This window comes from Heteronotia binoei, chromosome 2 (assembly GCF_032191835.1).
Source record: "Heteronotia binoei isolate CCM8104 ecotype False Entrance Well chromosome 2, APGP_CSIRO_Hbin_v1, whole genome shotgun sequence".
NCBI classification, from domain to species: domain Eukaryota; kingdom Metazoa; phylum Chordata; class Lepidosauria; order Squamata; family Gekkonidae; genus Heteronotia; species Heteronotia binoei.
The window spans coordinates 88,977,610-89,000,449 of record NC_083224.1 but is presented as its reverse complement, the minus strand read 5'-3'; the positions used below and the strand labels follow the sequence as shown (position 1 = coordinate 89,000,449).

Here is a 22,840-nt window from a genome sequence, read left to right as displayed (position 1 = left end):
AATGGTCACTTTTTGTTGCATGTGAATATGACTTATTTTAATCCTAAAATAACAACAAAATATTATTAATGGTTATCCACAATTATAAACATCTGTGGTGCTTTACATATTTTTCCATGTGGGCATGTTTCCATGGTGGCTTTTTTCCTGTGAGCATTTATGTCCATGGGGTTTTTTCTTTGGGCTTTTTCCCTTTGTGCTTTTTTCTGGTTACTACTAAGAATAAGACTCATTGTAAAGAAAGAGGCTCTTGGCAACTGCCCCCCACCCTTGCTGTCTTCCCACCCATTCAAGTAAAGGCATTCACTCCCCCCTCCCATCTCAAGGAGCTGATCTCTGCCCTCTGGAAAGCAGTTGTAATTCTGAGTGATCGCCAGCCCTCACCTGGAGATTGGCAACAATGTTTCCCCAAGAGGAAATAACTGATTTGGAAGGTGGAGTCTATGGCATTATACCTGTATGAGGTCCTATCTCCAGGCTCCACCCCTCAAATCTCTAGAAATTTGCCAACCTGGAGTTGGCAACTGCTAAGTCACACTGGCTGTCATGGGGTTGGGGGGGGCTGCTGCAAGCAGCCAGGCCTAGTTAAGTAATGCTAGCTGGGTAGCATAAAGTCGCCCAGAGGGTGCTGCCAGACCTAGGGTAGCCACCCTCCAGGTAGAGCCTAAAGATGTCCTGGGATCACAGCTGAGCTCCAGACAACAAATCTCTCTCCCCCTGGAGAAAATAACTGCTTTGGAGGGTGGACTCTATGGTATTATATTCAGCTGAGGGCTCTCCCTTTACTGACAGAAGCAACATCCTCTGGCTAGCAGCTTTCCCAATGGCCCAAACCTTATCTGTCGTGGGGCAAGGATGAGGAGAGAAGGGAAGGAGGGAGTGGCAGGAAAGAGGTGGCCACCATTGCCTCTGAGGAAATGCTTCATGAGGCCACAGTAGAGTGGCAGTCCTTTCTGAGGCTGGTTGATGGAGAGGACACAGAGAAACATCACAGGTGTGTCTGTCTCTGAGGTAAGACTGTTTTGGTAGTTTGTTCAGTGTTCCTGGACCTACAGTAGGCAGGGAACAGGGGAATCAGCGAATGGTAGGCTTCCCAACCCTCCCGCCCTGGCGGGGGACCCCAGTTTTTCCAGCCTCTTCCCCCGCTCCCCCAAAAAACGGAAGCGGGGGGAGGCTGCGCTGCTGCTGCCTCTTCTCCGTAGCTGCTCCTCCGAGATGGGCTCAGCCTCAGCCCATCTCGGAGGAGCAGCTATGGAGAAGCGTGGCAAGCCCCGAATCTGGGTCCTTCTAGGATCCTGAGCAGCAACGCTGGAGGAGCAGGAGCAGGCCGGACTTGCGCCCTGCCCCTCCACTCTCTGCAGGGGCAAAGGTGGCCTGCGTGGGCCTGCTTCACTTCTCCGCCTGGCCTGCTTTGCTTCTCCGCCCGGCCCCTCTGCTGGGCCTATGGCTGCGCGGGTGGCAAGGGGCATGCTGGGCTGGCCTCAGAGGAGAAGGAGGCGGCGGCGGCGCTGAACTGAGCATGGCTGTGGCGGAGGCGCGCTGAACTGGGCATGCCTGCGGCGGAGGCGCGCTGAACTGGGCATGGCTGTGGCGGAGGCGTGCTGGCCTTCCGAGCCAAGGACTGGGTAAGGCCGGGGGTGATGCGGAAGGCTGGTGGGAGGGGAGCTGCGCTGCGCTGGTAGCCGGAGGGAGAGGCCCTCTTTGCCTTCCCTGCTGGCCAGTAGGGTTGCCAATCCCCAGGTGGGGTCAGGGGATCCCCCGGTTTGGAGGCCCTCCCCCCCTTCAGGGTCGTCACAGCCTTGATCTTGGCTCCACCCCTAACATCTCCTGGCTCCACCCCCAAAGTCTCCTGGCTCCACCCCCAAAGTCCCCAGATATTTCTTGAATTGGACTTGGCAACCCTAGCGAATGGGAACCCAGAGATGGTGACTGATGCTTGATGGGCCAATGGTTTGTTCAGTGCATCCGTCAGCCAATGGGAATGCTCCATTTGGCCACCACCATTAGAGTATTATTATCTACTAGAAGTAAAGCCCATTGTGAAGAAAAATACAATGGGTTTTAGAAGGAGGTTCTGGGCGAGTGCCCCCCTTGCTGTCTTTCCAACCATCCAAGTGAAGGCATTCACTCCCCCCCACCTCAAAGTGAGCTGAACTCTGCCATCTGGAGAGTTGTAATTCTGAGTGATCTCCAGCCCTCACCTGATGATTGGCAACAGTGGTTCCCCCCCCTCCTCAAACCCCACCCCCTCCAGGCCCCAGCCCTTAAATCTTCAGGAATTTCCTTGCCTGGAGTTGGCAACTCTTCTTCCCTTTATCTCCCCCTCTGACTTCAGGTTTCCATCGCCTTCCCCCTCCCTGCAGCCTCTACATAGGAAAAGAACAGTCTTTCTTCACAGTGTGTGTGTGTGTTGGTGTGTGTGGAAACCAAAGCAGCTTATATCATTCTCCTCTCCCCCTATTTGATCTGAACAACAACCCTGTGAGGCAGGTTAGTCTGGAAGTCTGTGACTGGTCAAAAATCACCCAGTCAGCTTCCACAGTAAGAACCTGTGTCTTGCAGATCCCATTCTGAAGCTCTAACTCCTCTGCCCTCCTCAAACTCCACCACAGAATCTCCAGGAATTTCCCATCAACCAGGAAAGGTATCACTAAAGGCTTCTGGGTGAGTGGCCTCAAGGGAAGCTGATCTGGAGATCTGTTGTAATTCTTAGTGATCTCCAGACTCACCTGGAGATTGTCAACATTGGTTCCCCAGGAGGAAATAGCATTGTATCTGTCTGAGGTCCCACCCCTCCTTAAACTCCATCCTCTCCAAGCCCCATCCCTTAAATCTCCAGGAATTTCCTAACTTGGGAGTTGGCAAACCTACATCTTCTACATAGGAAAAGGACAGTCTTTCTTCACCAGGGGGGGGGCAAGACCAAAGCAGTTTACATCATTCTCCTCATTCCTCCCCCCCAACAACAACCTTGTGAGGCTTCCCGATCTCCTGAGGGGAGGAGGGAGAGAGAGAGTGACAGGAAAGGGGCAGGAAAGACAGTAAAGGTGGGACAGCCATGTCCTCTGAGGAGGCTGTCTGTGAGGGCCATTGATGAGGCAGCAGAGATCTGTTGCCAGTGGTGGCCGTGATGCCTTTTGTGAGGCCATAGCAGAGTGGCAGGCCTTTCTGAGGCTGGTTGACAGAAAAAAAGAAGATAAAGACAAAGAAGCATCAGAGATGTGTCTGCCTCTGAGATAAAATTATTTTGGTAGCTTGTTCAACATTCCTGGGGCTGCAGTAGGTGGGAGCAGGGGAGTCAGCCAATGGGAGGCCAGAGATGGTGACAGCTTCATTAGCCAATAGTTGATACCCCACATCCAACCAATGAGGGAGCTGAGATTTGCCGCCATGACAGGGGAATTATATATAAAAGATGATGATGGTGGTGGTGGTGGTGATAGCCATATGGCTTTTAAAAAATTAGCTCCTTACCTTACAGGAAAGGAAATTGGTGGTGTAGACTGCAAGAGTGGGGAGGATAAAGGACCTCAGCTCTCTTTTACACTACTACCAAACACTCCCTGTATTTTCTGATGAGAATAATGTTTAGCTTGCAATTTCATTCTGAGCCATGTACTTTAGGAACTGGAAGTTACTGTGTTGCAATGACTTCAGTCTTGACATAGTTATTCCTGTAGAGCATAACTGATGAGCAGAATGAGCATATGCTTATTTGCAATCCAGCATATACAGAGTAGTAGGGTAGACTAGGAGTGGGAAGAACTGGGTTCAAATCCTCACTCAGCCACAAAGCTTACTTTGGGCGTGTTATTTTTGCTCCCCTACCATATTGGGTTGTTGTAAGGCTAAAATGGGGAGGGGAGAATACACTGAGGGGAGAATATGCTGAGAATACAAAGAGGGGAGAATACACTGCCCTATGATCTTGGGAGGAATGATGGTAAAAGAATTAAATGGATACCAAGGCCTTCCTGTTGGATTTAATGACTGCCAAGTAACTATGCACTTTGATTTGAGCCTTAGACCTTCATTTGATTATAACAGCATGGCAGGGGGGTGGGGGGAAGGGATTGGGTTGAGGGTCCAAAAAGGTACATGGAATGTGCAGCAGCATATGCAAAACAACACATTGAGCTATGTATCTATCACCTGCCTTACAAATCTGAAGGGAACTTTGAATCTCGAAAACATATCCTGAAAATTGTTGGTCTCTAAGTGCTACTGGACTTGAATCTAGCTATCTTACTGTGCAGTGTATCAGGGCATCTTTGTAGAATCTAGATGGCAGCTATCTTAGCATTGCAAGCAGATTAGAGAGTCCTAATGCAAAACAAATGGTGGTGTAATATTTTTTTTTTACAGTTGCCACAAGACACTTGACTCTATTACATGTGTCAGTGCAAAGATTTACGTGTAAATGGGTTATCATAGGTCAAACACCACAAATATAATTTCTATATCACTGTAATATAGTGGGTTCTATGCATGGATGAGTCCAGGAGGTAGTGATAACAAGCTCTTTATTGAGTATAGCATAGTAAGTGGCTGCACTACTAGACTGAAGACTGGGCCAACGAGGCCAATTATATATACACTCAAAGTTCCCGAGCTAGCATGCTATTAGACATTCAAACCAGCAGGGGGCTCATTATTGGAGCAGGGCAGCAGGGATTTGGATCCTGCTGCCTATTGTTCCTGAGTCCCCAAGCTCAGTCCTACAGGCTCCAATGAGCCAGGCAAGAACTCCATATAATAGTTACATTTTAGATCACATACACAACAATCACACTATACTTTTAGTTCACAATAACTTTCCAGTAAAGTGCGAACCACACTATTTTATATTTTATTAGCAAAGTTGGTCAGTCTCTGAATACTTAAATCCAGTGACTGGAACTGTGAATGGGCAAGACGGATTTTCCTACAAACCTGAAAAGGGCTCAAGGTTTGTGGGTATCTCTCTGGGTCTCACAGTTGATGAGCACCCCAGAGAAGAGACTTTCACAATAGCTTCTCACCTGTGAAGTGATTAGGGAAATTAGGGCCTGCTAGTTGGAGCATGAGTGTCCCTCCTAATGAGGTACATGCCCAGCTCTGGTCAACCAGCTCATGCAGCTAAACACAGTGGCACACAGCAATAAGAAGAACAGTACCTACATGTAGCTAGCCACCTAAAATTTGCAACTAATCTATAAATGAGTGTGATACTAGTAGAATCTGTCTCTGCCTTCCTCCTCCCCAACAGCAAGTTATCCATTCCTCTGAAGCAGGAGAAAGAATCTTCTGGGTTTTTAAAAAAATCAACCTTTCTATGGCACATATTGCGGTTTTTATGCTAGGTGAATGGAGGAAACTATTAAGAAACAGAGATTTTATCTGCTGCACTAAACAGTGGGCAGAGAGCAGTTAGAAAATGCCTCTGGGCTAGCAATCTGATAAAGGGAATGGGTGGCCTAAGATTTGGAGGCAGTAACTTGTGGTTATAGGGTATTAGTAAAGGGATATAGAAAGACTCAAACCAAAAGATGGAAAAAAATCAGATTTTATTTTTTGTTTCATGTTTTGACACAAGTGGGGTTTTAAGAGTTTCCCCCACACTGGTAAGTGCTTTAAGTCATCGTAACAGGCATTATGAGAAGTCCCCACCTCCAAGGACATACAGGTCACTAGAACACTTTGGATCAATCCACTTCTGAGCCATACCAATGACATGCTGTCTTGGCTGTATACAATAAGCCTCTTGATCAGCAAGATTTCCATTTATTCAAAATTACTCTCATTTCTTTATCCTTCACTCAGCAAACCTAGATCACACTAGAATTGTATTATTGTTGTGCTGTGCTTTAGTGATACACATGGGTCAGTGCTGCCAGGTTGGTCTTTACATCATAAAAATTTACCAGAAACCTCTTCTTTATACACCAAGACCCTGGCATTGGACAAAAAAAGAAAAGACTAAAATTTGGATATCCATACCACATCGGAATCCACAGTTGTTTATATGATGCTCACTCAGGAAGAAAAAAAACACCATGCTTGTTTTCAACTGCCTTTGAGTTCAATCAACATAAATGTGTGCATGTGCGGGAACAAGTTGGACTTTCTTTAATGCACAGTTATCTTCCAATTGATAACTATTCTATGGTGTAATTACAATTAGGCATGCAAAATTACCAGACTCCAAGGATCCCTTATATCAGATGGATGTAACAAGGAAAGGAGCCTCACAGGGTGTAGACACACAGTCACCATGAATTGTCCACTTGTGATACAAGTTCAGCATTGCTGCTTGCATGATGTATATATCAACAAAATGCTGGCTCAGTCCTGTCCCTTGTCCTCCCCTCATGCTTCAGGCAGTTTTCAGGGGGCGGGGGGACATGGAGTGTTTGGGTTGTTACTACCACTAGTCAAATCAGCACCCTGAACAGCTAGGTGTTCCTCAGGTCAAGCTGTGGGCCAAACTACATCCGACAAAGGAAGTTTGTACCTGGATCTCTTGTTCTGTTCTTTAACATTAAAATGAAGCATTTCATGTTAAAGAAAAACGTCAGGAGATGGAATCATAGATTTTCCACTTAATTTGTAGTTTGGTCTTTATCCACACTGAACTCGCAAAACCAGTTTTCTTAAGGTATGTTTGTACTGAGTATGACAGGAATACTTCATCAATATCAAGCATCTTCATCCACAGAACACATGCCAAACACACTCTTCAACTCATATGGCTCCATCTAAACTTCTTTCATTCAGTTACTGAAAGGAACACAGATCACTTGCAGCAATAGATTGGATTTGCCTTCAGCAGAATGGGAGATAGAGTTCAGGTATCTGTACAGCAATACCTCCAGGTCAGTTATGTGAAAATAGGTGGATATGGAAAAAACTTGCAGTTTTTGGCAAAGCAGGAATGAATAAAGAAAAAGATAGTGAATGAACTTCATCTTTAAGGCCATGGTGTCTGGGCTTTTGCTGTACTTGAAACAAATTACAAGGACACTTCAGTGTACATTACCATTCCCCTTCCCTGGTTCCTTAAAGTGCTGTAGCTAAGTTGAAAGTAGTTTGTTACAGATTATTTGGTAGTACTGCCTTGCATAACTGGGGCAAGGCATCTTCCCAAAGAAGAAGAGAAACGCAAAGGGTTTCTGAACTTGAGGTAGTTAACCCACTTGACTATTTTCTCTGTAAATGGTAATAGAAGCACTCAACCTCCCAGCTCTTTTTCAAGGCCACTTTACATGTTATGCATTTCTGACACAGAGATAACAACTCATGTCAGGGAAAAAGAGCATTAAAAGGTATGATGTTTCTATTTCACTCCAAGGCTGAAAACCAGTGAGGGATGGATCAGAGTCTGGGAGATGCTTGCCATAGATTCAGTGTGCAGCTGTAGCAAATTATAAGTGAGGTAAATGTTTAGTAGTACAAATATAAGACCATCAGGAAGCCATCACATGTATGGGCTTTCTGGATTCCTAACACATGTATCAGGAGCAAAACCAGACCATTCACATTTTTATAGCAGCTTTGTACTTTAATATTTTATTCAGTTGTTTGTCTCTTGGCAAGTACTCAAATGGCCAAGTGTCCCTGAAAGAATGCCCTGCACGTAGTTGCATTTGACACAAGGCTTGCTACAGGAGCTGAATGTGCAGTTCTTTCTTACCACTTATAGTCCTTGACCTCTGGAAAGAACACACAACCAGCCACTGTATCACAAGCTTTGTTCTTAGCAAAGCCAGAAGTTGCATGTGGTTGACTGTGGGGAAGGAAGGAGGATATAAGCATTCAGTTCCCATTGCTGGCTTGTCCTCCTATTGTTGAAAAGTCAGTAGCCCTTCAATGGTAGACTAGTAAATTACTCCCAACCCCCAACTCCTATTAATTAACACAGAGAAACTGTGTTAAATGTTTGAAGTGAACTTTAGATTTTTGCCTCCAGAATCCTTATGTTATTTTTTACACCATAACTGTGCTAGCGGCATTTCCTTTTGTATCCCTGAATGCTATTCTTCTCTAAACACTATTGCTATCAGTCTAGTAATTCTACTCTGCCAGAGACGTTCCCTTATACACACTGAGTTCCTCTGCAAGCAGGCTTCCCATTTCACCTCACGGGAGAAAGTAACCCTGTTTAAAGCAAACCCACAGACTTGAGTGGGGAGTACATGTCTCTACATACAAAGCAAAGCTAACTGCAGAGGCTCCTCAATTCATACAAATACAATATTAAAATTGATTTCTTGCATTCAGATGAAGATCTATATACCACCACATTCTCTTTCCAGATGTTTCTGGAAGCTTGCAAACGGGGCAAAATGGGGAAGAATTTCCTGAAGTTTTCACTAGCATTTGCTAAATGAAGGCACCTTATCTATGAACAAGAAAGCGCCATTTCGTTAACTTAGGTAAATGGCATTAACAGACCTATCCTCCATGGATTTCTTTCACTTAAAAAAAGTCTGAGATAATAACTTATCTCTTTCTATTTCAAAGTTTTAAAGATATACAGAGGCCTCAGAAATGTACTGGGGGGAGAAGAATTTTATCCCTGAGTAGTTCATTTCAACTATCTTCATGTCACAGACCTCTGGAATGTGTACCTCGCACTGTCCGGAGTTATTTTCTCAATTAGTTCCACAAAGCAAGAAGAGTGAGTGACATTTGGGGTTTTAAAGAAAAAAAATTGTTGCAGTATGAGACTGGGGGTGGATTACCCCCCTGCCTGCTCTTTCATGTATTAAAATTTTAAAGTTTTGGGTTATTCTATCTAAGAAAAGTAGCCCTGTTCTCATGTTACAATGAACGTATGTACATCCCGTGTGTATGTACATATGCCTATTTGTCAAGGACCTGTGTCTGGGTAAATGTCAGGTTGAAATCACATGTTTAATTTAGACTGAATTTGGGGAAGAGCCGTATCTTATTGAAAGCCCAAGTGCTTTGCAGGCAGAAGAGCCCATGTTCCAGTTTTCAAATAAAAAGTTGCCTTGTGTGGAAAGGCAAGGAAAATTCCTTGCTTGAGATCTTGGAGAGTTATGGAAGTCCATGTGGAAGTTATTTAGCTAAATGAATCAATTTTCTGATTCAGCATAAAACAGATTCATATGGCATTGAGGAAACAGGTGAAGAAAATGTTCTATAAAATCTCTAGAGAGGGAACGTAACAAGTAATAGAGGAGTAATTGAGACCTGCAAAGTTTTAGCATTTTGAAAACTTAGTCTAAGAAGGCTGCTGCTGTTGTGTCTATTCTCAACAGGAGATTCTGACAAATGCATGACAACTGAGAAGGCTTTAGGTTGCTAAATGGCCATTCACTATAGAACAGTTTCTGAAGAGTTCTACTTGAGTTTAGTATAACTGAATATAAAATGGCTGTGTCCCAGAACAAAATGAAAACCACTGTACTGAGGTAGGTGCAGTTATCTTGATTTCCCAACAGACATAAAACCAAGACTAGATTACAGCTCTATAGGACTGCAAAACAGGAAGTTACTTGAACATGCACCTGCAGAGATTCAAGTTTCTGAACCACAGCAGCTAGACTATCAGATATCCTCAGCAAAATTCTATTAAGCAGGCAAATTGGTGGGAAATTGAGACAGCCATCCAAACCTTGGGAATAACTGAACAGAGATATGAGAAGACAGGAAAGATTAGTGAGCCATGTTAAGGATTGCTCAATGAAGTTCTGGAAGGCTCACCACATGACACAACCACAAGTTGTTATTTTGAAATGGGTTGATGAACATGAGCACATAAATTGACTAAATGGCTTGTTTACCATAGAAACAGGTTTTAGGAGAGTAGAAAGGAACCTTAAATGCAGTATGCAACAGATTTCCAACAAAACCTGGAACATATTTTAAATACTATGGGTGAAAATAGACAGGCGTTTAAAGCTGCCCCAGGGACAGGAGGCAGGCAGATCAAAAAAGCACGTCCACACACACACATCTGCCTCCTGTTCCCGTCCTGCCCCCGAGTTGCCCCCAGCTTGCCGGGAGCTGGCTCAAAAAGGCACCGCTTTGAAAGTGGTGCCTATTCACTGGGGCATCTCAGCTATCTCTTGCTAACAGCCAATCTACCTATCTATTTTATTAAACAGTTAAACTAATTTAATATTATTGTTGATACATAAATGGAATGTATAGCCTAACAGATAACTGTTACTTAGTAATTGATACTGGTATACTTCCTCTGTTCTTCCTTGTAAGAAAATTGGTACCTCTGTATTATGTAAGATAATGGTTCATTTTTCTGTATGATTTGGACATTTCTTTTTAAGGTTTTGTTTCTATTTTGTTTAATAAACAAACATATTCAGAGGGTGGGGAGAGATGTTGTTCCCAGCAGGAACAGAAGGAAATAAGAAGAGGAATTGCATTTTAACAGAACAAAAACTGACAGAACAATTATATTCAAAATGTTAACTCCCCTTTGCAAACTAAAAATTAGCAATGTTGTCCCTACAAAAGTAGAATGCCCTACCTAGACTATGATGGAGCTACAGCAGTATCCTGTGAATATGTTCCATTACAAATCAGCAGGGCTTTTTTTGGAGCAGAAACACACAGGAACGTAGTTCCAGCTGGTTTGGCATCAGGGGGTGTGGCCTAATATGCAAATGAGTTTCTGCTGGGCTTTTCTTGCAAAAAAGCCATGTGCAAAACAATGGTGATGTCAGGGTGTGTGGCCTAATATTCTAATGAGTTCCTGCTGGGCTTTTTCTATGAAAAAAGCCCTGCAAATCAGTAAACTTACTGGTCCAAGTGCAAAGAAAGTTAGGCATGCATGAGCACCATTAAAAGCAACAGGACAAGCTAGCTGCAACCAAATTAGTTCAATTTGTTTCACTTCAGAGGAACTTACAATGTCATCCTAAACAAACACACCTTTCTAAGTCCATTGAAGTCAATGCCATTGGATCAAGATGAAAACATCTTCTAAAAGTCATTTGTAGTATGCAGAACGGATCCTCTGCTCTCCGAAAAATAAAAAAGTCACAACTTCAGAGGAAAATATCCCATCCAAGATTCTAACAAGAATTTAAAATACATACCCCTTGAATGAACAAGAATTTTAAGGCCGAATTACAAACTTCCTTCCTTAACACATTTAAAGTGGTAGGAAAATGCACAGCTGCATTGTTAGAAGAGCTAATAATTTATTGAAAAGAAATGTTGTTATATCCCAATCAATGATACTGCAGTATTTCAGAAGAGGAATCCCAAATACCCTTTAGAAAGGTGTAAGTATGCTGTAAATAAGTCCATCACTGCATAAATTTGCCCCAGTTTAGCATGACAGATCTGTGGATATCCTTGTCACCTTCCAGTGGGGGGAGGGGGAGAAGAGGGCACCTAATTCAATACAGGTGTCCACCATCCCCCCAAAGTAGGTTTCTAGCACTATCAAAACCAACAATGCTAATCATCTTATTTGGCCAATGGAAGAGCAGGGAGAGAAGAAATACACTTGTACACAAGTTGGTATGTATGCTACTGCAATGCACAAACATCAGGGGAAGGGCTGTTTCCAGCAAGCAATCAGTTAAGAATAAAACTATTGAGCTTCCCAAGAAACCAGTTTGTGATACAAAATCCCATTTGAAATCTAAGATAACAAGATCCTGGGAGTCTGGCTTTCAAGTCCATAAAAATGTTCTCCATTTGATTCTAGAACAATGCCTACTGGTGATAGCACTTTGTGGATTTTTTAAAAAGACAGATAACATACAATCCATGTGGTGCTACTATAGTACAACCAAACGCAATGCCAAAATTATTCAGCAGACAGTTCCTAAATATGCTAACTCATTTTATGGAGCCCTGGTCACTGTCTGGAGATCTGATGCAAACTGGAGTTCTACTGAACCATTGCAGTAAAAACAAACTTCTCTAGCCATTGTGGTGTTGTTGTTTTTAAACCATTTGTTCCACTTGGAGTGGTCCCACACTGTCCCTCTACTCATTCCACTGCTGAGCATGCTCATAACAGTAATGATGATTTGATAGTTTCTTGTGAAGCTGCTGGATAGGCTTTTTGCTTCCACAATGATGCCTACTGTAACAAGCTTTACAATAAACACTGTTGCATTCTGAGTTCTTCAGAAACCTGTTTGAGTGCAGGCTGAGTTTAGGAGGATTGTCTTTCTGCCATGCAGTCATACATGGCCTTCTGATTCTTTGCCTTCAGTTACTGTCTTCTCTAGCCCAATTTCAGAAGACGCTGGGTCTCCCTTCTCTCCTGTGGTTTTACTGGCCTCTTCCTGTAATCAACAGTAAATATATTTTGTGAGATTAACCAAGGGGAATAAGCAAAAGTTCATAAAGCACAATTTTTGAAAAATCTTAAAATGTTCAACCCCAAAAGGATAATGTAGAAAAAATTACTTGCTAGCATTAGTTTAAAAATCCAATTACATAGTTGTTCGTAGTAAAGTTGGGCACAAGAGACTCGAAATAGAAAATGCAAGGAAAGTAGTAAAATTCTTACAGTCTCTGAACTTTCTATATAGGAAGAACTGGAAGGATAGGAGCAGAATGTGTAAACTACCCAATTATTCACTTTGCATGCAAGAAGAACTCAGATAATAAAAGGATGTGTACTCTCAATGATCAAATTTTTATCTGAAGCCTTCTCTCCACCCAGAAAAGTCAGTTCTGTATCCCTAAGAGTTGCATTAATTCATTACTATTCTTGAACAATAGATGCAAAGCAAACACCAAGGTTTTAGGAGACTACCAAATTAACTATTTCCTACACTAAACCCCAAGATGAACATGTCTGAGTAGAATCCCACATATTCAAACTCACTGCTTTTAATGTGACTTAAATACATTTAACATTCTTTGGTTTGTGTCATTTAATGTCAAAAAAGAGACAGCCAAATATGGAATGCTTCTCCGTACAAAAAACCCCTTCCTCTCTTGTGATATGACAAAAGAACATAAGAACATAAGAGAAACCATGTTGGATCAGGCCAACGGCCCATCCAGTCCAATACTCTGTGTCACACAGTGGGAAAAATTTTTATATATACACACACACTGTGGCTAATAGCCACTGATGGACCTCTGCTCCATATTTTTATCTAAACCCCTCTTGAAGGTGGCTATACTTGTGGCCGCCATCACCTCCTGTGGCAGTGAATTCCACATGTTAATCACCCTTTGGGTGAAGAAGTACTTCCTTTTATCCGTTTTAACCTGTCTGCTCAGCAATTTCATCGAATACCCACGAGTTCTTGTATTGTGAGAAAGGGAGAAAAGTACTTCTTTCTCTACTTTCTCCATCCCATGCATTATCTTGTAAACCTCTATCATGTCACCCCGCAGTCGACGTTTCTCCAAGCTAAAGAGCCCCAAGCGTTTCAACCTTTCTTCATAGGGAAAGTACTCCAGCCCTTTAATCATTCTAGTTGCCCTTTTCTGGACTTTCTCCAATGCTATAATATCCTTTTTGAGGTCCGGCGACCAGAACTGCACACAGTACTCCAAATGAGACCGCACCATCGATTTATACAGGGGCATTATGATACTGGCTGATTTGTTTTCAGTTCCCTTCCTAATAATTCCCAGCATGGCGTTGGCCTTTTTTATTGCAAACGCACACTGTCTTGACATTTTTAGTGAGTTATCTACCACGACCCCAAGATCTCTCTCTTGGTCAGTCTCTGCCAGTTCACACCCCATCAACTTGTATTTGTAGCTGGGATTCTTGGCCCCAATGTGCATTACTTTGCACTTGGCCACATTGAACCGCATCTGCCACGTTGACGCCCACTCACCCAGCCTCAACAGATCCCTTTGGAGTGCCTCACAATCCTCTCTGGTTCTCACCACCCTGAACAATTTAGTGTCATCCGCAAACTTGGCCACTTCACTGCTCACTCCCAACTCTAAATCATTTATGAACAAGTTAAAGAGCATGGGACCCAGTACCGAGCCCTGCGGCACCCCACTGCTTACCTTCCTCCACTGCGAAGACTGCCCATTTATACTCACTCTCTGCTTCCTATTACTCAGCCAGTTTTTGATCCACAAGAGGACCTGTCCTTTTACTCCATGACTCTCAAGCTTTCTAATGAGCCTTTGATGAGGAACTTTATAGCTTTCTGGAAGTCAAGGTAAACAAAATCTATCGGGTCTCCTTTGCCCACATGTTTGTTCACCCCCTCAAAGAAATGTAACAGGTTAGTGAGGCAAGATCTTCCCTTGCAGAAACCATGCTGAGTCTTCCTCAATAACCTGTGTTCATCAATGTGCCTACTCATTGTCTTTGATAATGGTTTCTACCAACTTTCCCGGTATTGAAGTCAGACTGACTGGCCTGTAATTTCCCGGATCTCCTCTGGAACCCTTTTTAAAGATGGGGGTGACTTTTGCTACCTTCCAGTCCTCAGGAACGGAGGCAGATTTCAATGAAAGATTACAGATTTTTGTTAGAAGATCCACAAGTTCAACTTTGAGTTCTTTCAGAACTCTCAGATGTATGCCATCCGGACCCGGTGACTTATTAGTTTTTAATATGTCTATCAGTTGTAGGACCTCCTCTTTTGTCACCTCAATCTGACTCAGGTCTTTCAACACCCCTTCCAAAATTAGTGGTTCTGTGGCGGGCAAAAAGTTCTCGTCTTCCACAGTGAAGACGGAGGCAAAAAATTTATTCAGCTTCTCAGCCATTTCCCTATCCTCCTTCAGTAATCCTTTTACCCCATGGTCATCCAAGGGCCCCACTGCCTCCCTGGCTGGTTTCCTACTTCTAATATATTTGAAGAAATTTTTATTGTTGGTCTTTATGTTTTTTGCAATATGCTCCTCATAGTCCCTTTTTGCCTGCCTGATCACAGTCTTGCATTTGATTTGCCACAGCCTGTGTTCCCTTTTACTAATCTCACTTGGACTGGTTTTCCACCGCTTAAAGGAGTCCTTCTTACCTTTTACAGCTTCCATTACTTTGTTTGTTAACCACGCAGGCCTTTTCTTATGCCTGTTTGTGCCTTTCCTAACTTGTGGCATGTATTTTATCTGAGCTTCTAGGATTATAGTTTTAAATAGTGTCCAAGCTGCCCCAAGGGTTTTGACCATATGTACCTTTCCTTTCAGTTTCCTCCTCACATGCCTCCTCATCTCAGTGTATTTACCCCTTTTAAAGTTAAACGTGGTTGTGGCGGTCTTTTTGGACAACTCCCTATTTATACAAACGGTGAAATCAATAACATTATGGTCACTGCTCCCAAGAGGCGCAATCACTTTTACATCTCTCACCAAGTCTTGGGCATTACTTAGGACCAAATCCAGGATCACCCCACCCCTGGTAGCTTCTGAGACCATCTGCTCCATAGCACAGTCATTGAGAGCATCTAGAAACTCAATCTCTTTCTCTCTACCAGAACACATATTGACCCAATCTATCTGCGGGTAGTTAAAATCACCTATTACGACACAGTTTTTACGTTTAGCCACTATCTTTAAGCCTTCCATCATATTATAATCGTCCTCTCTCTTTTGATTTGGTGGGCGATAACAAACTCCCATAGTTAAATTTCCTTTTGGGCCCTCTATTTCAACCCAAAGCATTTCTAAAAGTGAATCTAATTCTCTGACCTCAGTCTTACTGGACTGTATATCCTCTCTGACATACAGAGCTACCCCACCTCCAACCCTTCCCTCCCTATCCTTCCGATATAACTTATATCCAGGAATCACCGTGTCCCACTGATTCTCCTCATTCCACCAAGTTTCTGAAATTCCCACAATGTCTATGTTTTCTCCCAACACTAATCATTCCAATTCACCAATTTTACTTCGAACACTTCTAGCATTTGCATACAAACACCTATAATTTCCCAGGCAAGCTAGGCCCGCCACCTTCCTCCTGCCGCCTCTAGACTCTGGCAGACAGTCCATACTGTTTGTCACCTTCACAGTGGACAACTCTGGTCCGTTACCCGGTAGAACAACAGCAGCCAACCCTTCATCTCTTTGAGACGAGTCCTCCCGAACCAGAGACATTTCATCTCCTGTCGGCTTTCCCCCAAGATTTAGTTTAAAAACTGCTCTGCCACCTTTTTGATTTTAAGCGCCAGCAGCCTGGTTCCATCCGGGGACAAGTGGAGACCGTCTCTTTTGTACAGCTCCCGCTTGTTCCAGAAAGCATCCCAGTGTCTAACAAACTTAAACCCTTCCTCCTTACACCATCGTCTCATCCACACATTGAGACTTCTAATTTGTGCCTGTCTCTCCTGCCCTGAATGTGGAACAGGTAGCACTTCTGAGAAGGCTACCTTGGAGGTCCTGGCCTTAAGTCTCCCGCCTAGCAGCCTAAATTTTTCCTGCAGGACCTCACGACTGCATTTCCCCACATCATTGGTGTCAACATGCACCACAACCACAGGCTCCTCCCCAGCACTGTCTATCAGCCTATCTATTATACGCGTAATGTCCGCTACCTTCGCACCAGGCAGGCAAGTCACCATATGGTCAGTATGCGGTTTCGCCACCCGGCTGTCTACTTGCCTAAGGATCGAATCACCAACTACCAAAACCCCACCTCTCCCTCTGCTCAGGGATGGTTCCTTGGCGCGAAAGGATTTCCGCTCACCAACCGAAGAAGAGGTCCCTTCTGAGGGCGCATTCCCCTTATCCTCAGTCTGGTGCCCTGTTCCCTCTCGACCCTCATGCTCCCTGGCAGCGACGGGGATGCAACGTTCAGAACGGGGCTCATCTAATATGCCCCCGAGAGTCTTCCCCAAGTGCCTAACTGACCATCTCTGCTTCTCCAGGGCAGTCACCTCGGCCTCAAGGGTACGAACTCGTTCCCTGAGGACCAGGAGCTCCTTGCAGCGAGCACACACCCAAGACTTCTGTCCTTTGGGCAGATAGTCGTACATGTGACACTCAGTGCAAAACACTGGAAAGCCCCCAACCCCCTGCTGGCATTCTATCTTCATTATATATATATATATATATATATATATATATATATATATATATATATATATATATATATATATATATATATATATATATATATATATATATATATATAAAAATATACGGTCCTCTTTAAATGCTGTTTGTTTAAGTGGCTCCCCCTCTGGAGGGTCAACTTACCTTACCTTAACTTACCTTATTGGGAGAACAAGGAAATCAGGGATCTGAGTTCCTGGTCCTTAGGTTCCTGGTCCTTAGGGAGCCCCCAGGCAAAGAGCCACAGGCCAAGAGCCCTTTAGCTCTCGCCCTTTGGCTCGCCCTTCGGCAAGGTGCAGCTTAAAATGCAAAGAGGGTGGAGCAGAGGCACTCCTCAGCAATCAGCAGCAATCACTCTCAATCTCTTTCTCCTTTTTAGCCCACTCAACCAAACAAAGTTCCCCTGCTATCACACCTCAGAATTTTAGGCAGCCCCACAAGCTCAGAATGAAGTCTTCCAACACTCAGAAATTCCCAGCAACTTCTCCAGCTGCTCTGCCCTGTTCTGCTCCTCTCAGACCTCTGTGAGATGTGTCCCAGTCACTATGAGCCACTATGAGCTGTGTCCCAGTCACTATGAGCCATCTCCTTCCTGTATTGTGCCAGGGTAAGCTCTTCTCAAGAAGCAGACCAGAAATCTTCCACCACTGCTGCCAGCTCCCCAAGATGTACCATCTTCAACTCACATCCAGCTTACTCATCATCTGCAATGTGCAAATAAGGCCAAACAAACTGAAGGGGGAGAGGAATGGCTTTGCTTTCTTCAGGCAGGGGTCCAATTGTTTTTTATTGTTTTTGATAGATTGATGCTTATTGGGTTTTATGATTGTTTTCTCTATGTTTTAACTATATTATTGTAACCTGCCCTGAGGGGAGGGTAGGCTAGGAATCAAATAAATAAATATCAAGGAGAAGGGTTTCAGTTTAGCTTTCTCTGAGACGTGCTAGTTCACAAGATGCAGGAAACATTTTTGTATGGAAAGAGCATTCTCCTAGATGCAGCCTGAAAACCAAACTACAAAATATATTGCAAATACTTTAACCCTAAAAAGCATGGTGTGGGGGGGAGAGAAGAAGGTGATTTGGATTGAGACTAGGGCTCTTGGGAAGGGATTAACACTTCACCCTCCCACAAGCTGCTTTTGGCTCTAGCTGGAGAAAAAGCAGCGTGAAATAGATGTCTATCTTTTCCCTACTATCAGGGCTAACCGTAGCTCAGGAAAGTTGATTGGAGAAGTAGTACATGGGAGATAGATAATGGTTAATCCCCTCCAGAGCTATGGATGAGTTTTAAATGAAAAACAGACCGGGAGATTAGAGATAATGATCCCCAATGTCACATATACTTTGGCTGATAACTGGTAGAGCCTGATGAATGTTTACTGCCTCAATGAGAATCTGCATTATAACAACATCAGCACACATCTATTACAAGACACATACCTGCAGATTTCCACCAATAGATTTCATCATCAACCTTAACAGAAAGAAAATGCTGAAGGATATTTTATAGACTTTTCCAATCACTAAGCTCTGGGAAACAGACTACATAGTTCTCACATAAAAATGTAAATTATGCCTAGTCCTAGTTGAAAAGGATCCATATTGAAACTGCTCTTTCAGATAATTGTTTAGTGATTGTAGAAGTGATTGCTGCAGTTTAAAAATCAAGGAAAAATTGGACAGTAGAAACAAAATATTTTGCCAGGTTTAGAAGCGCCTGATTTATTTCTACACAGATGTTTTGTTCTGCGTTGGCTTCTTGACAGCAGTACTGTTTTGGAGAACATTCACATGTTCCTCTTTGTTCAACTTGCTTCTTTGTTTTCCCCTAATTCAGTATGACCTTTTTGGAAAGATCACAGTCAAAACACCTTTAGACACTGTATAGATGGGAAGGTTTACATTTTTGCAGGTGACTGACCACACCAGCACCATTTTCCTTACTGTAGCCCTGATGTTTGCCTTTCCCCCATATGGTCATTTAAAAAAAAACCAGTAATTGGCAGATCGCTACAGCGTAATAACAACTATCTGTTGCAATAATATACTAGTTCCAAGCTTTTTTTAAAAAAAATGTCTCATCCCTTTTCTGTGGCGTTACAAACAATATGCAGCCTGAACACTTCACCATACAACTATAAAACAAAAAAAAAAATAGAATCTTACTTTTAAAAAATGAAGTGTGGGAATTAGTATGTCATTACAACAGTTCATTATAATTTTACTAAGCTTTTACAAGTTTTTTTTAATGTCTCATCCCTTTTCTGTGGCATTACAAAGGACAATATGCAGCCTGAACACTTCACCATATAACTATAAAACAAAAAAGAATAGAATCTTACTTTTAAAAAATGAAGTCTAGGAAATAGTATGTCATTGCAACAATTCATTATAGTTTTACTGAGGCATAATTACTGGTTAAAAAGAATGCCTAAAGTGTTAGAAACAATAGACACAGCAGGGGATAAGGAAAAAAAAGTTCAGAAAAAACCCTGCTATGTGGAAACTCATTGTCAGTGTGAATACCTTTGCATTCTCAGCAGCAATGAGAGCTACACTGAGACTCCTTGTGGAAGTAGCTGTAGAATGGGGAAAAAAACATGCAGAAACTTCTGCTCCATTCTCAGCAAGAAAGACCTCAGTTCAGTTTCACAACAGGTCCAAGAAAATAAATTGATTACTGTTAACAGTGGAACAGGAATCACCATTCCCATGTAATATCTTGTTGCTCCAGTCCTGTTAAAGCAAGAGGCAACGTCTTTGGATTAGGAGCTAGGAAATCCTACTGGCCGCTCTACAAGTTTCTCCCTCTTGAAAAGGGGTAGGTACTATTGGGATAATACCTTCCATGCTTTTGCAGGAAGTTTGGCTCTGTGGTCTACAGCAGTGGTCCCCAACCTTTTTGGCACCAGGGACCGGTTTTGCCACCACTGCTGCTGCCACGGCCTGCCCTAGGGTTGTCAAGTCCAATTCAAGAAATATCTGGGGACTTTAGGGGTGGAGCCAGGAGCAAGGGTGTGACAAGCATAACTGAACTCCAAAGGGAGTTCTGGTCATAACATTTAAAGGGACAGCACACCTTTTAAAATGCCTTCCTTTCATAAGAAATAATGAAGGATAGGGGCACCTTCTTTTGTGGCTCATAGAATCGGACTCCCTGGTCCAATCATTTTGAAACTTGGGGAGTATTTTGGGGAGAGGTACTGGATGCTGTGCTGAAATTTTGGTGCCTCTACCTCAAAATACAGTCCCCTCCAGAGTCCCAGATAGCCACGGATCAATTCTCCATTATCTCCTATGGGAATAAGTCTCCATAGGGAATAATAGAGTTCCCAGCAGACATCCTCCCCACCCCACTTTCTGATGACCCTGAAGCAGGGGAGGGATTCCAATCCGGGGGATCCCCTGCCCCCAACTGAGGATTGGCAACCCTAGCCTAGTCCCTCCTCTCCCTTCCCCAGTGCCGCACTGTGTTTTGTCCCCCCTCCCCCACCCACACGAGCAGGGGAGTGAGGAGGCTTGGAGGAGTCAGTCCTACCCACTTCGGCAGGAACCGGGCTGATTGTAAGTCATTTGAAGAGAAGGCTGGAGGAGGAGTTGCACCCCCTCCCTCACTCCTGGAAGTGAGGGGGGGAGAAGCCTCCTTCAGCATGCTATTGAAACAGCTTAGAATCAGTTCAGCTGCCCAAGCCTGGTCACAGAACCCCTCTGATCGCGTGGCGGGGGGTGGGTGGCTCCAGCCTCCTCTTCAAATGATTTAAAATCAGCCCAGTTCCTGCCGAAGTTGGTAGGGCTGACTCCAAGCCTCCTCGCTCCTCTGCTCGAGGAGTGGAATGCGGCACTGGGGAAGGAAAGGGAAGGGAGGGGAGGGGGTGGCCTATGGTGCCTCATTGTGCGCGGGGGAGGGAGCAAAGCAGCACTGCGATGGGCAAGTGGGGGGGGGGGTGGAGGACAAGGAGTGGCAGCCCGGTTGCTAAAAGGCCATGGCCCGGTAGTGGGCCACAGCCTGGGGGTTGGGGGCCCCTGATCAACAGAATATTATCTCCCGAAATACTAAGAAAGCTCTCCAATTTTACAATACAATTCCAGCAATTTAGTATAGCTAGAGGTTGTCAGTAGATGGAAGAAAGTTTTACTGGCATGGTGCAAACCTTTGCATCTCTCTCTGCAAATTTCTTGAACATGTTGGCATATATCTTTCGATCACGATCATTGTGTTCCTTCATCTTCTTTTGACACACTGTGATCTGTGACTTCGCAGCCTTGTTTTGCGGATTCACATCTAGAACTTTTTGAAAGTCACATCGTGCCAATTCAAATTCATTCATTAGTAGTCGTGCTTCACCTCTTCTGTATAAGCCCTTTTCATTGGCCTGGTCCAATGCCAATGCCTGTAAAGAGATAAGAACATAAGAGAACATAAGAAGAACCCTGCTGAATCAAATCAGTACTCCATCTAGTTCATCACACAGTGGCCAACCTCTGGAGGGCCAACAACAGAGCATAGAGGCTGAGACCTTCCTCTAATGTTGTCTCCTGGCTTAGTGCCTCTGAATGTGGAGATTTCTATCAGTAACTATGGCTAGTAGTCACTGATAGGCTTATCCTCCATGAATCCATCTAATCCCCCTTCAAAGCTGTCAAGTTCTAGTATTTTGGGAGAGGAAGAAAAATGTCTCTGTCACCTCTCTCCACCCTATGCGTTACATAAACCTACATCATGTCCCTCCCTTGGTTATCCCTTTTCTAAACTGAAAACTCCCAGCTTCTTCAGCCTTTCCTCATAGGGAAGGTGCTCCAGCCCTTTAACTATCCTGGTTGCCCTCTTCTGTACATTCTCCAGCTCTGCAATGTTCTTTTTTGAGATATGGTGACCAGAACTGTACACAGGATTCCAAATGAGGCTGTACCATAGATTTATATAGGGACATTATAACATCAGCTGTTTTATGTCCAATCCCTTTCCTAATTAACTCTAACACAGAGTTTGCCATTTTCACTGCTGCAGCATGCTGGGTTGACACTTTCATTGAGCTATCCACTATGGCCCCAATGTCTTTTTCTTTCTCAGTCCCAGCAAGGTCAGACCCAGTAGCCTAAACCTTAAGTTGTGATTTTTTTTTTTGTCTCAGTGTCCATCACCTTACACTTGCCAACACTGAACTTCATTTGCCACATTGTCACCCACTCACCCAATTTGTGGAAATCCTCTTGGAGCTCTCTTTATAGTCAACCTTGGTTTTCACCATCCTGAATAATTTTGTGACATCTGCAAACTTGGTCACTATACTGCTCACCACTAGTTCCAGATCATTTTTGAATAAATTAATTGAACCTTGTGGGACCCCACTGCTTACTTCCCTCCATTGTGAGAAATCCATTTATTCCTATTCGTTGCTTCCTGTCATTTAACCCATTTTTAATCCATAAAAGAATCTGGACACTTATTCCAAGGCTGCTAAATTTACTCCAGTCTTTGATGAGGTACCTTGTCAAAAGCCTTTTGAAAGTCCACGTATATAAATTTTTACCAGGTTACCACTGCCTATATGCTTTTTCACTTTCTCAAGGAACTCCAAAAGGTTGGTGAGGCAGGACTTCCCCTTGCAGAAGCCATGCTGATTTTCCCTCGGCAGGCTTTGTTCTTCTGTGTGCCTAATAATTCTATCTTTAATTACAGTTTCTACTAATTTGCCAGGGAAACACGTTGGGGGGGGGGGGAACTCCCTGCGTTGAAGTAGAACTCCAAAAAAGAAAACGCTGATAAATACTGCTTATTACTTTACCTAAAGACTTGTCACAAACGGTTACAAGGTATCTAATAAATCAGGGATTCAACAGTACATTCACAGGC

At 43.6% G+C, this 22,840-nt stretch overlaps 1 protein-coding gene across 1 annotated transcript in view; it reads right to left on the bottom strand.

Moving 5' to 3' along the window:
- Nucleotides 1-11,152: 11,152 nt before the first annotated feature.
- The window catches only part of FKBP5 (FKBP prolyl isomerase 5), a 92,669-nt gene continuing 80,981 nt past the window's right edge, over nt 11,153-22,840 (bottom strand). The window contains exons 10-11 of the mRNA XM_060231555.1: nt 21,138-21,377; nt 11,153-12,278 (exon numbers count right to left, since the gene is read on the bottom strand). Of these exons, the coding sequence (XP_060087538.1) occupies nt 12,174-12,278; nt 21,138-21,377 (345 nt within the window). The 3' untranslated portion in view covers nt 11,153-12,173. The remainder of the gene's footprint in view (nt 12,279-21,137; nt 21,378-22,840) is intronic.